The 14955-nt window shown below is 38.6% G+C and overlaps 1 protein-coding gene across 1 annotated transcript; it reads right to left on the bottom strand.

Moving 5' to 3' along the window:
- Positions 1–728: 728 nt before the first annotated feature.
- Positions 729–14612, bottom strand: cdca8 (cell division cycle associated 8). Its single transcript, XM_034160847.1, has 11 exons — positions 14541–14612; positions 13867–13959; positions 12179–12307; positions 11647–11687; positions 11415–11487; positions 5309–5382; positions 5101–5183; positions 4914–5012; positions 1523–1652; positions 1254–1340; positions 729–842 (listed from the first exon to the last, which is right to left on the bottom strand). The coding sequence occupies exons 2-11, from the start codon at positions 13955–13957 to the stop codon at positions 807–809; spliced, it is 843 nt and encodes a 280-aa protein (XP_034016738.1). The 5' UTR covers positions 13958–13959; positions 14541–14612; the 3' UTR covers positions 729–806.
- Between the last annotated feature and the right edge of the window lie 343 nt (positions 14613–14955).

The following is a 14955-nucleotide window of genomic DNA, read 5'->3' as shown; positions in this document are numbered from 1 at the left end:
CTTGTGATTTTTTAAAACAAAATGTAGATGTCCCACACTATTGCCGTAATTTCCACCACAACACTGTAATGTTGTATTAATGGCATTCAAGTCGTTAGTTAAAAAAAAATGCAGGATTTCTATCTTGTTTACAAAACCACTGGATCACAGGGTTTGAGTCACAATGAAGCATTTAAAAAAATAGCATGAACAAAAATTTAACAGAAAATTGTGCTTTCATGTGAAATAAATTTCACACATTGTATAGAGGAACTAAAATAAATGGTAAATGAATGATAAATGGACTGCATTTATACGTATAGCGCTTTTCCATCTGCATCAGATGCTCAAACGCTTTACAATAATGCCTCACATTCACTCCATTGTCAAGCTGCTGCCATGCAAGGTACTCACTACACACCGAGAGTACCTACGGGATTAAGGACCTTGCACAAGGGCCCTTAAAGATTTTCCTGTCAGGCTGGAATTTGAACTGAGGATCCTCTGGTCTCAAGCCCAACGCTTAACCACTAGACCATCACCTCCCCGTACAAATACAAATGTAAGTAGACAACAGGACAAACAGGCTACAGTGTTGAATTGTTCTAAAAATGAGACACATTCAACTTAATTTATGTGGAATATGTTTATGGCAGCGGGGGGGGGGGGGGGGGGGGGGGGGGGTAGTTTTCCAAGAATGTATTTGTTTGGGGTTTTTTTTTTTAAGTCATATCAAAAAGACCAAAAAAAGTCATACACATCCATCCAAAACTTTGAGATAAAGACAAAACAAAGTAAAAATCGGTTAAACGGTTCAGCAGCAGACATCACTTGTGTGGTCCACAAAGTTTTGTCAGACGACTCTGCAAAGAACAAAGAAAATATTTAGTTTCTTAGATAATCATAAGGAAACAAGTTCATTTTGATGTGCATTTTTTTTCCAAGTTATCTGCTCAGTTTATCAATATAATTGTTTGAAGGTTTATATATGTGTTTTTTATTGCATTGTAAAGACACTTTTATTCCTTTAAAAATTAATATTCAATTATGTCCAAGTTCAATTACAATAACAGAGCATCCGTTTTCATTTACCACACAGACACATTTGGGCAGTTGGAAATAAAAATAAAAAAAGGAGAGTGCATCCAAAAGCCAGAGGTGGTAAATACAAAGAAGAACAAATAAAAACATAAGATCTGTCTGAACAGTTGCAGTGAAAAACCCAAATAAGCTACAAACATGAAGTCTGAGACTCAAACATCGGAGCAGCATACCTGCAGCAGCCGAATGCTCTTCAGGGCCGTCTCATCCAGCACAGAAAGGTCAACTGAATCCATCTGACTGGCCAGCAGCTGAATATTCTGGAACAACACAAGACAAGGGGTCACAGGAGCACACACACCCTTTCCAAAGGGTGCCAAAGCCCTTTATTTTAAAGTGGACTTTAGTTTAAAAAAAAAAAAAATTCATGTGCTTTGTTGCCCTGCTGAGGTAAATAAACTGTCCCCTACAGTCCACAGCTGTCAGCCAGCTTTTAACTCACTTCTCCATTGCCAACAGGCACGTTGATGACGATGTCATCATTGGCCGCCGTGATGGGAGAGCCGTTGACTGAAATGCTGTAAACTCTCTCTTTGTGGCGGGGAACTCTCACAGCAGGTGTCTTAGGAAGTCTGAGCGGGGTGCAAAAAAAAATATATAAAAAAATAATAAAAACAAAATATAATACCTGAATGGTGAACCATGTGTTCTCCTCACTGCAACATCTACTGTTTACAGATCACACAACCTAATACACCCAAAATGACAGCAAATGGTACACGCAGCCCTGGAACACCACTCAATCATTACTTTTAGCACATTTGTAAAGATGTTTAGATGACAAAATTATATTTCTTGAAGCTTTTGTTAAGCATTCACAAATAGTATTTACTAAATACATATGAAAAAAAATTGGATACAATAGATAAAGAAAAGTGGGAGTTGATTTGGGGTTGTTTGGTCTGTCTCATCAATAATTATCAGAAAATACTGGAGAAGCCAAAAGAAATGAGTGTTAATAGAAAAGTATTGTGCTGGAAATTATTTGGCCAGTAGATGGGAGGATGATGATGAGCTGCTGCAGTGACAGTCAGTACTTCACTTCAAGTAATGAAGCTTTCAGTGAAGCCGGGGAGTCGCTCAAATGACACTTAAAGGAGACACTATTTCATCTTGTCAGATGAAATAGCTCTGTGTCCTTTGGTCAGATTTAATTTATATGACCAATAATAACACTGTGCTGTGGCTCGCTGTCCCTGACTCAACTGTACGTGCTAGCGAGATACTACAATGCAACGATTCATGACACAGCCAGACCCAGTGAATGTAAGCTTCAAATATTTCAGGTCACTGCCAGATTTGGTCGAGTTTGATGTCTGACTGCAGACTGGTTACATTTATTTAGAACTTCAAACTAGTGCAATCACAGGACACAGTACTATCAGGACAATACTTCAAACTACGGTTAATGTCTGGTTCACACGGCAAGATTTTAAAATTGTCTGTAGGTTTTCAATACCTGAGAGACCACACACATGGAGGTAAAAAAAAAATCATAGATCCAACAGTTTTGGTTGTACAGTGTGTGGTGTGCAGCCACACGGTAAAGACAACACACCACACACAAACATTACCAGGTCAGACAGGAAATCTTGCAAAACCTCTCGAGATTAAACCTGACTTCGGAGTAAAAAAAAAAAAAAAAAAAATTCAGGGTGAATGAGGAAGAAGCAATGGCAATAATCTGTGGACTATTTCTTACTGAGAAAAAAATGACAGAAAAAGCATTTGTTAAATGAGTGGAGACAGCATAATTATCAGCATAATTATCTTGCCATGTGAACCAGGCTTAAGTTAGTTTACATGGTGAACGTAAGCAACAACATATTACAACCCCTGGCAAAAATTATGGAATCACCGGCCTCGGAGGATGTTCATTCAGTTGTTTAATTTTGTAGAAAAAAAGCAGATCACAGACATGACACAAAACTAAAGTCAGTTCAAATGGCAACTTTCTGGCTTTAAGAAACACTATAAGAAATCAGGAAAAAAATTGTGGCACTCAGTAACGGTTACATTTTTTAGACCAAGCAGAAGGAAAAAAAATATGGAATCACTCAATTCTGAGGAAAAAATGATGGAATCATGAAAAATAAAAGAACACTCCAACACATCACTAGTATTTTGTTGCACCACCTCTGGCTTTTATAACAGCTTGCAGTCTCTGAGGCATGGACTTAATGAGTGACAAACAGTACCCTTCATCAATCTGGCTCCAACTTTCTCTGATTGCTGTTGCCAGATCAGCTTTGCAGGTTGGAGCCTTGTCATGGACCACTTTCTTCAACTTCCACCAAAGATTTTCAATTGGATTAAGATCCGGACTATTTGCAGGCCATGACATTGACCCTATGTGTCTTTTTGCAAGGAATGTTTTCACAGTTATTGCTCTATGGCAAGATGCATTATCATCTTGAAAAATGATTTCATCATCCCCAAACATCCTTTCAATTGATGGGATAAGAAAAGTGTACAAAATATCAACGTAAACTTGTGCATTTATTGATGATGTAATGACAGCCATCTCCCTAGTGCCTTTACCTGACATGCAGCCCCATATCATCAGTGACTGTGGAAATTTACATGTTCTCTTCAGGCAGTCATCTTTATAAATCTCATTGGAACGGCACCAAACAAAAGTTCCAGCATCATCACCTTGCCCAATGCAGATTCGAGATTCATCACTGAATATGACTTTCATCCAGTCATCCACAGTCCATGATTGCTTTTCCTTAGCCCATTGTAACCTTGTTTGTTTCTGTTTAGGTGTTAATGATGGCTTTCGTTTAGCTTTTCTGTATGTAAATCCCATTTCCTTTAGGCGGTTTCTTACAGTTCGGTCACAGACGACTCCAGTTTCCTCCCATTCGTTCCTCATTTGTTTTGTTGTGCATTTTCGATTTTTGAGACATATTGCTTTAAGTTTTCTGTCAAGACACTTTGATGTCTTCCTTGGTCTACCAGTATGTTTGCCTTTAACAACCTTCCCATGTTGTTTGTATTTGGTCCAGAGTTTAGACACAGCTGACTGTGAATAACCAACATCTTTTGCAACATTGCGTGATGATTTACACTCTTAAGAGTTTGATAATCCTCTCCTTTGTTTCAATTGACATCTCTCGTGTTGGAGCCATGATTCATGTCAGTCCATAATTTATTCCTCAGAATTGAGTGATTCCATATTTTTTTCCCCTCTGCTTGGTCTAAAAAAGTAACCGTTACTGCCACAATTTTTTTTCCTGATTTCTTATAGTGTTTCTTAAAGCCAGAAAGTTGCCATTTGAAATGACTTTAGTTTGGTGTCATGTCTGTGATCTGCTTTTTTTCTACTAAATTAAACAACTGAATGAACATCCTCCAAGGCCGGCGATTCCATAATTATTGCCAGGGGTTGTATAAAAACTGAAACACCCTCATCTTCAAATAGATCTGGATCTGTCTTTTAGTTGGTTAGGTAAATTTGAGTTGCCCTTTGATCAGAAATGCTCTATGGTAGATTTACATCCAGCTTTTACAAAGCAATTAACACAAACTATTTTGTCTGACTCTTGTGAACAAGTCGAAGCTGTCAGTGTCTGTTCTCGTGACATCCCACATCTCATATACAGCGGATCTGCAGCACAACAGATGGAAATTCATCGTTGCAATGGAAATCTTTAATCCATGCTAATTTCAGTGACCTTACTGTGTCCATTCCCAAGGTGCTCCTCACCTTATCTCTATTTTGAAATCTTATCCTGCATCACCTTAATTCCAGAATTACTCAATACAGATTGTGCTTCAGCATATTGATTCCTGTTTTAAGAGTGAAGCTGCAACCAGCACACACTGACCTTGGATCAATTTGCGGGGTGATGAGCGGCGTCGAGCCCATCAATAAAGACGAGTCCATGATATTCCTGGCAGGAGTGACAAAAGGCTTCCTGTTTGATCTGAATCCGATAAGACAAGGGTTAGCGTCAAAACATTGGAGATTTAAAATGTGGGAGAAAAGAGGATGTAAAAAATAAACAGCCTTACCTTCTGATGGAGGCGTTTTGCCGGCTGACTGACAGCGCCTTTCCTCTCTTTAATGTAGCCCGGCCTTTCCGTGTAGATTTTTCCTGAATAAAGGAGGATAAAAATAAATAAAAAGTTAACCACTAATCCAACTTTATTTACAATCACTGATAAAGACACATGGCTCGTGAACTGTTGGTACTTTAACTCTTCTAACATTTGCATCTACCTTTGTCACTGAGCTCTGGCTTAGAATATTTTCATTTTCTGAACTTGACTTGGTTGCCATCTTTTTCTTTGATGCTGTGAAACAGAAATAATACAAACAAGTTAACATCTCAGCTCTCTATGCCTCTTTGGTTACTTTAAAATAGTTTCTAAATTGCATTTCTTAAAACAACACTGTGTAAGACAGTGTTATCTACTGTTGACACTGCAGTATTGCATTATGCTGTTGCCTGTCAAGATTTAGTTTCCGTTCATGATTTCACTTCTTTGATGACAGTTCCTCTTCTTTTTTCTTCAGTCCAGCCAAGACAGAAAAACATAAAAGATGGAGTTAGTATGTCCCTTCTGGGCATCTGTATCAACACGGCAGCCTGTGTGAGGGGTAGGGTTGGGTATTGAAAACTGGTTCTTTTCAAGAATCTTTAAGACATTATTCAATCCACCGACTAGCCTTTTTGCTTAACAATTCCCTTATCGGCCCTTCAGTTCACATCACACTGGAGCGGTCATTGTTTTTGAGGGTATTTATCAGGAAAATGATCATTTTTGTATGTTGATTGCAGACTGCAGACCTGAAGCAGCGGGTCTGCAATCAACTGCTTCTTCTATGGCTCTGATTGAAGCTTGAACCAACAAAGCAGCGCTACAACCTGCTGCTTCGTTGGTTCTCTGCTTCGTTGTTTTTCAGAAGCTGCAGGTCCACAATTTCTTCATTAATCCCTCTCAAAGCCATTTAAAGATGTCAATCGTGAATCACCTTTGTGAGGATTAAAGTCACTACCTGGGACTCTTGTCTTGTTGTGGGCAAAAAACAAAATTCATCCTCCGTTCTGTTTGTACAGCTCCAAACTCTGTGCCACTCGCTGCCCAGTCAAGTTAGAAAGATAGAGTCCGGTCGGAATTAATAATGTCAAAGCGAACCGCTGTTTTAAATCAAATGATACCTCTTTCCAAACATTGTAATATGGACAACAAACTACAATCGACCAAAACAGTTTTTTTTTCCTGCCAAAATGAGACGTCCTGTTCTTTATGAATTACATTGATGTTTACATGCAGCACAGCCAGCTGCAAGAGCTCAGCTCAGAGGTATGGCGTTACATTTGTCTCATTAATATCTGAAAGGAAATGCTTTTGACAAAAACTACAGATTTTGTTTATTTCTATTTATCAGAATCAGAAAAGTTTTATTGCCATATGAGTGAACAAGTTCACAACATTAGGAAATTGCTGCGGTACTCTGCTAACATAAAAGACAAAAAAAAAAAAAAAAAAAGAGCAGTAAAACAATATATCAAATCAAATCAATTTTATTTATATAGCACCAAATCACAACAAACAGTTGCCCCAAGGCGCTTTATATTGTAAGGCAAAGCCATACAATAATTACGGAAAAACCCCAATGGTCAAAACGACCCCCCTGTGAGCAAGCACTTGGCGACAGTGGGAAGGAAAAAACTCCCTTTTAACAGGAAGAAACCTCCAGCAGAACCAGGCTCAGGGAGGGGCAGTCTTCTGCTGAGACTGGTTGGGGCTGAGGCAGAGAACCAGGAAAAAGTCATGCTGTGGAGGGGAGCAGAGATCAATCACTAATGATTAAATGCAGAGTGGTGCATACAGAGCAAAAAGAGAAAGAAACACTCAGTGCATCATGGGAACCCCCCAGCAGTCTAAGTCTATAGCAGCATAACTAAGGGATGGTTCAGGGTCACCTGATCCAGCCCTAACTATAAGCTTTAGCAAAAAGGAAAGTTTTAAGCCTAATCTTAAAAGTAGAGAGGGTGTCTGTCTCCCTGATCCGAATTGGGAGCTGGTTCCACAGGAGAGGAGCCTGAAAGCTGAAGGCTCTGCCTCCCATTCTACTCTTAAAAACCCTAGGAACTACAAGTAAGCCTGCAGTCTGAGAGCGAAGCGCTCTATTGGGGTGATATGGTACTATGAGGTCCCTAAGATAAGATGGGACCTGATTATTCAAAACCTTATAAGTAAGAAGAAGAATTTTAAATTCTATTCTAGAATTAACAGGAAGCCAATGAAGAGAAGCCAATATGGGTGAAATATGCTCTCTCCTTCTAGTCCCCGTCAGCACTCTAGCTGCAGCATTTTGAATTAACTGAAGGCTTTTCAGGGAACTTTTAGGACAACCTGATAATAATGAATTACAATAGTCCAGCCTAGAGGAAATAAATGCATGAATTAGTTTTTCAGCATCACTCTGAGACAAGACCTTTCTAATTTTAGAGATATTGCACAAATGCAAAAAGCAGTCCTACATATTTGTTTAATATGTGCATTGAATGACATATCCTGATCAAAAATGACTCCAAGATTTCTCACAGTATTACTAGAGGTCAGGGTAATGCCATCCAGAGTAAGGATCTGGTTAGACACCATGTTTCTAAGATTTGTGGGGCCAAGTACAATAACTTCAGTTTTATCTGAGTTTAAAAGCAGGAAATTAGAGGTCATCCATGTCTTTATGTCTGTAAGACAATCCTGCAGTTTAGCTAATTGGTGTGTGTCCTCTGGCTTCATGGATCGATAAAGTTGGGTATCATCTGCGTAACAATGAAAATTTAAGCAATGCTGTCTAATAATACTGCCTAAGGGAAGCATGTATAAAGTGAATAAAATTGGTCCTAGCACAGAACCTTGTGGAACTCCATAATTAACCTTAGTCCGTGAAGAAGACTCCCCATTTACAAGAACAAATTGTAATCTATTAGATAAATATGATTTAAACCACTGCAACGCAGTGCCTTTAATACCTATGGCATGCTCTAATCTCTGTAATAAAATTTTATGGTCAACAGTATCAAAAGCAGCACTGAGGTCTAACAACAAGCACAGAGATGAGTCCACTGTCTGAGGCCATAAGAAGATCATTTGTAACCTTCACTAATGCTGTTTCTGTACTATGATGAATTCTAAACCCTGACTGAAACTCTTCAAATAGACCATTCCTCTGCAGATGATCAGTTAGCTGTTTTACAACTACCCTTTCAAGAATTTTTGAGAGAAAAGGAAGGTTGGAGATTGGCCTATAATTGGCTAAGATAGCTGGGTCAAGTGATGGCTTTTTAAGTAATGGTTTAATTACTGCCACCTTAAAAGCCTGTGGTACATAGCCAACTAATAAAGATAGATTGATCATATTTAAGATCGAAGCATTAATTAATGGTAGGGCTTCCTTGAGCAGCCTGGTAGGAATGGGGTCTAACAGACATGTTGATGGTTTGGAAGAAGTAACTAATGAAAATAACTCAGACAGAACAATCGGAGAGAAAGAGTCTAACCAAATACCGGCATCACTGAAAGCAGCCAAAGAGAACGATATGTCTTTGGGATGGTTATGAGTAATTTTTTGTCTAATAGTTAAAATTTTATTAGCAAAGAAAGTCATGAAGTCATTACTAGTTAAAGTTAAAGGAATACTCGGCTCAATAGAGCTCTGACTCTTTGTCAGCCTGGCTACAGTGCTGAAAAGAAACCTGGGGTTGTTCTTATTTTCTTGAATTAGTGATGAGTAGTAAGATGTCCTAGCTTTACGGAGGGCTTTTTTATAGAGCAACAGACTCTTTTTCCAGGCTAAGTGAAGATCTTCTAAATTAGTGAGACGCCATTTCCTCTCCAACTTACGGGTTATCTGCTTTAAGCTGCGAGTTTGTGAGTTATACCACGGAGTCAGGCACTTCTGATTTAAGGCTCTCTTTTTCAGAGGAGCTACAGCATCCAAAGTTGTCCTCAATGAGGATATAAAACTATTGACGAGATAATCTATCTCACTCAGAGTTTAGGTAGCTACTCTGCCCTGTGTTGGTATATGGCATTGGAGAAGATAAAGAAGGAATCATATCCTTAAACCTAGTTACAGCGCTTTCTGAAAGACTTCTACTGTAATGAAACTTATTCCCCACTGCTGGGTAGTCCATCAGAGTAAATGTAAATGTTATTAAGAAATGGTCAGACAGAAGGGGGTTTTCAGGGAATACTGTTAAGTCTTCAATTTCCATACCATAAGTCAGAACAAGATCTAAGCTATGATTAAAGTGGTGGGTGGACTCATTTACATTTTGAGCAAAGCCAATCGAGTCTAACAATAGATTAAATGCAGTGTTGAGACTGTCACTCTCAGCATCTGTGTGGATGTTAAAATCGCCCACTATAATTATCTTATCTGAGCTAAGCACTAAGTCAGACAAAAGGTCCGAAAATTCACAGAGAAACTCACAGTAACGACCAGGTGGACGATAGATAACAACAAATAAAACTGGTTTTTGGGACTTCCAATTTGGATGGACAAGACTAAGAGTCAAGCTTTCAAATGAATTAAAGCTCTGTCTGGGTTATTGATTAATTAACAAGCTGGAGTGGAAGATTGCTGCTAATCCTCCGCCTCGGCCCGTGCTACGAACGTTCTGGCAGTTAGTGTGACTCGGGGGTGTTGACTCATTTAAACTAACATATTCATCCTGCTGTAACCAGGTTTCTGTAAGGCAGAATAAATCAATATGTTGATCAATTATTATATCATTTACTACAGGGACTTAGAAGAGAGAGATCTAATGTTTAATAGACCACATTTAACTGTTTTAGTCTGTGGTGCAGTTGAAGGTGCTATATTATTTTTTCTTTTTGAATTTTTATGCTTAAATATATTTTTGCTAGTTATTGGTGGTCTGGGAGCAGGCACCGTCTCTACGGGGATGGGGTAATGAGGGGATGGCGAGGATGACGGGGATGGATGATGAGATATATAATAAAAACTTTACACTATAACAATGTTACAAAATGTACAGAATGCATATGAGGGGTCGTTACTGGTGATAGCAACAATCTGGAGTTCAAAAGGTTCTTGTTGATGAGGCTAACGGCAGAGGGGAAAAAACTGTTCTTATGGCGGGAGGTTCTGGTCCTTCTTCTCCAACCACAGCAGTTTCAGTTAGGGAGTAAACCAGGGTTTGTCATTGTTATAACTTACCCTGGTGCGTGATTAGGGATGGGTATCAAGAACTGGTTCCTTTCGGGTATCGTTAAGAAATGATTCGATCCATCGACATCAATAAGCTTTGTGCTTAACGATTCTGTTATCGGTCCTTCATAGTGGCCGTTGTTTTGTGGGGTGTTTGTCAGGAAAATGATCATTTCTCTACAATGATTACAGGCCCTGCAGCGGGTCTAATCAACTTTTCTGCAGCGCGGCTTTGATGGTACAATGCTGTCCTCGCAGAAGTGGATATATGAGGTCACAGTGTCCGTATATTCATCCAAACTCTCACAAGCAGTGATTTATGTCCAGAGATCAAGGATTCAGTGACCATGTAGAGATTTTATTCTTTTTTTTAATGTCCACGATCACGGATCCAGTGACCAATTTCATATTTATTTACTTTAAGACTCAATAAAATGTTGCTGACATAGAAAACCTGTGAAGTCTACTTTTAGTACACAGACAATTCACAAGAGGTATTGATAAGGGAATCGACAAGTAAGATTTAGTGAGCTTTTATGTGAATAATGATAATGTGGACATCCCCGGAAGTATGATTATTGCGTCATGTGCTTTCATGTAACCCCTTATTGCCCACCCTCAAACGAGACTACACTGACCCATTACTTTTCCATTAATAAACATCCTTAAATCACACATACTGTAGCTTTATTTTCTTGACTTTGCTTCATGTAATTTGTTCCATTTAAGTAAATATATGTACAGCTGCAAGCAACTGAACTTAATTTTCATTATTGATCATTTGTACAGTCTCTGTAAAAATGTTATAAACACAGAAAAACAAAATCCCATCACATTTTCCCCACAAACGTCCCTCCATCTTTCACACCACAAAAAGGGAGAACATTATCACATCTGAGAAGCTGGAACTGTCAAAACTGGGTACTTTTAATTACTTTGATGATTATCCAATAACAAATTGCTGGGGGTTGGTGTTCAGTTAATTGACTCATTTCAGCACTACATCCCACAAATTAAAAGAGAACGGTAATAATTATGACAACATAATCTTTATTAGCGCGGGTGTTAAAGCTTTGTTGACGGACTGCTTTTGTTAAAGAAAAAAATGATTTAAAAAACATTAGGTTTAACATACTTTTGGCTGATTTGAGAAGGACAGCTTGATCCTCAGCGACAACATTTGCTACTTTAGCAGCTTCCTCTTCTCTCTGTTAACAGACATGATTTTATGACTCTGTAGAGACAGCTGTCTGTTTATGATGCAAAATTAAAATTGAGTTAATGCTCAAAAACAAGACTCACATGCACATGCAAAAAGATATAAAACTCTGTGCCACTCAGTAATGACAGCTATATAACCAGCCTACCTTTTTAGCATCCACTTCTGGTGACTTTGGTTTTTCAGACTCTACACAGGCAGAGAGGTGGAGTTTTTTTGTTATTGGCCAAGAATGAGCAAATCAAGCAGTTTACCATGTTTCAAAATGTACACAACACTCCAAAAGTAACACATCACAAGCAACCCTGAACTGAGCAGGGAACTAAAGATTTTGATTATTTTCCAGCATCACATTGACAGGTCATTGGAAACATGTCCAACATTTTTCCCCTACCTATACGATGCAAATTATATATATTTCACAAAAGCTGATAATAAAAATTGTCACACAATGTGGTTATAATTTGTCCCAATGGTCATGAAACTCGTTCAAGACGGAAACCGTGCAGTCCAAATTCTGTGTTCCTGTATGACAATATCAGAGCTGCCGTAACTTTTTTATGAGATCAGTTATGTGAAATGGTAACAAAGCCTGTGACACATTTGTGATAAGTGTGTCAGCAAATGTTGACACTTTTGACTTTTACAAAACGAATATGAAGTGGAGATTTTTAACTTACTTAAATAATCCAACCAGTTCATTTGCCGAATGGCCTTGGGTAGCTTAAGAATTGCCACGTTGTAGCTGTTGTCCACATCTTTCAGCAGTCCATTTCGCCTCTCTATCAGGCGTTCAACTCGAATTTTCACTGATGAGAAATAAAGAAGTGTTAGCAGGTTTTCTGGCAGCAGTGAATTAAGCTATCTGATGACCCTAACTGAGGATCTAACCACAGAACAAAAATAATATCTTTCCCTTAACTGGTATCCGCAGTACATTTTCCTTTTTCAGTGGGATAAGTCGTTGGGCTAAATATATGAAAAAGTGGGTTTGATTGTCGGTCAAGCTAGCTTGGCTGTATCCTTGGGCAAGACTTCCTCTGTTTTACCCCAGTCCACTCAGCTGTAAATGGGTACTATTCTAAGTTGGAGAAGTAACTTGCTTCATTTCTCAGTTGGAATTTTCTATGTATCAGGAAGAATGTTCAGTACCTTACCACAACTCAGCTTGGTGAGGTATTGCTTTCCAAAATTCCACATCTAACGCTGGCACATTTGTTGAAACATAATTTCACCTGTTGCAATGGTCAGATAAATTAAAGAATTGTTGACGCTATTACAAATCAAATGCCACCAACAATGGCAGGCTGGGTGGGGCGTGGAGGGTCAGGGTTGCATGCATGCAACAGAGTGATGACACTTTTAATATACCCAAATTCTGAAGGAGTACATTGAGTGTGTTGGAGGTGAAGTGAGTGTCAGACTGTGACAACTGTGAAGCTGGTGTCTTAGTGATGATGAATGCAATCAACACATTATTTGTTTTTAATTAGGATGTTATCTTATTATTTTATATCAGCGAAGCTCGCTCTTATAGTAGACAAAGGCACAAACAAGAAATGGCACAAAACAATCCAGAAATAGCACCAAAAAAAAAAAAAAACAATCTGGAAATGGCACAAAAAAAAAAAACTCTGCCCATGGTAGATGAAGCCACAAACTGGACAACACTGTCGTCAAAAGCCACAAACTGCAAATGGCGCAAAAAAAATCTGCTGCCCATGGTAGATGAAGCAGCCACAAACCGGACAACACTGTTATAAAAAGCCACAAACCCATGGTAGGTTCTGCAACAATTATTAAAATTATTGTTTCATGATATATACACAGATAGTGAAGAGCTTTGCTCATTAATGTCAGCGACACTGAACATATAATGTGTGAAATACCAAGTGTTCCAATACTTTTGTAGGGCACTGTATCCTAACCTTATGATGAGTGCAAAATGAGTGATATTATTTAGCCATGCTCATGCTCCACCGAAGCATTTACTCAAAAAAAAAAAAGTCTGAAGGACCTAAATGACATAGTGAGATGCTGAAGATCTTCGCTCGTCATGTCCGCGACACATATTGGTTTACAGAACTACATTTAGTTTACTTCCCACTGTAGCCAAGTGCTTGCTCACAGGGGGTCGTTTTGACCGTTGGGGTTTTACATAATTATTGTATGGCCTTGCCTTACAATATAAAGCGCCTTGAGGCAACTGTTTGTTGTGATTTGGCGCTATATAAAAAAAAATTGATTGATTGATTGATTGATTGTTTGTATTTTGTGAACTATATCATCCTGTAGATCAGATCTTATTCAGGTCTGGATCTGCGGTACATCTGATGACTGTTATCCAGAAAATAACTATGCATCTGACCTTCATTATCGAAATCCTCCAGAAAAGCTTCCAGTTTGGCCTTTCTGGGGTCTATTTTTCGTTGTTTTGTAGCTCTTTTCCTGGGAGCCATGTCTGTACAAATGACAGGAGAAAAAAAACAAACGTTCTGCAACTCAAAAATAATTCAAGGAAGATAACTGAAAAAATATAACACAAATAACATCCAATCCAATCCAATCCAGTTTATTTATAGAGCACATTTAAAAACAACAAAGTTGACCAAAGCGCTGTACAATGACATGAAATAAATCAATCAATCAATAAATAAATAGAATGGCAACAGTAAAAGTTTTTAAAAACAATAAAATCATCAACCCTCTAGTTAAAAGCCGTAGAAAACAAGTATGTTTTAAGACGAGATTTAAAAACTAGAGGTGACTCCGCCTGCCTGATACAGAGAGGCAGGTCGTTCCACAATCTGGGACCAACAGAAAAAGCTCTATCATAATAACATACCACCAAACTAGCCAGCATTAGCAAACTACTAGCCAGCTTCAATGCTAACAAGATGGTTAGCAAGATTACTGCGCCAAACTGCCAAAACGGTCTTATTTTCAGCTTATCTAGTCATACAAACAAGTACTTAAAACACTCCACGTAGTAAGTTTATATTTTTAAAAGCAACGAACAATCAATAACTATCTTATTTTTACCTCACGTATCTTCAAAAAGTCGTCCCTCCACAAATCCGTTTTCAAATTTGCGCAATGGGAGGAGCCAACGTTTGACCTTAACCAATTAGAATGCACGTTTTCTTTACATCTCGAGAAAAGAATTTGAACCAATCACACTACGAATCATCATAGAGTATCGAGCCACGTTTCATTCGACGCAACACGTTTCAACATAGCGGAGAAGGGGACGAGCGAACGTAAACTTAGCCAATCAGCGTTGAGTAACACTGAGGTGGCGGGGTTTTTGAGCGAACAGCGTCGTCCTTCGAGCTCAGTGTTTTGCTGTATTCGCCCTATTGACGTATCCCATAATCCCTTGCGTGCCAGAGAGGCTGGAATCAACACGATGACGGTTGTAAATGAAAATTATACTACAAAAATGTAATTTTTTATG

Source organism: Thalassophryne amazonica, chromosome 20, assembly GCF_902500255.1.
Source record: "Thalassophryne amazonica chromosome 20, fThaAma1.1, whole genome shotgun sequence".
In the NCBI taxonomy this organism is placed as follows: domain Eukaryota; kingdom Metazoa; phylum Chordata; class Actinopteri; order Batrachoidiformes; family Batrachoididae; genus Thalassophryne; species Thalassophryne amazonica.
The sequence above is the reverse complement of the archived record's forward strand: the minus strand, read 5'-3'. Positions and strand labels throughout refer to the sequence as shown.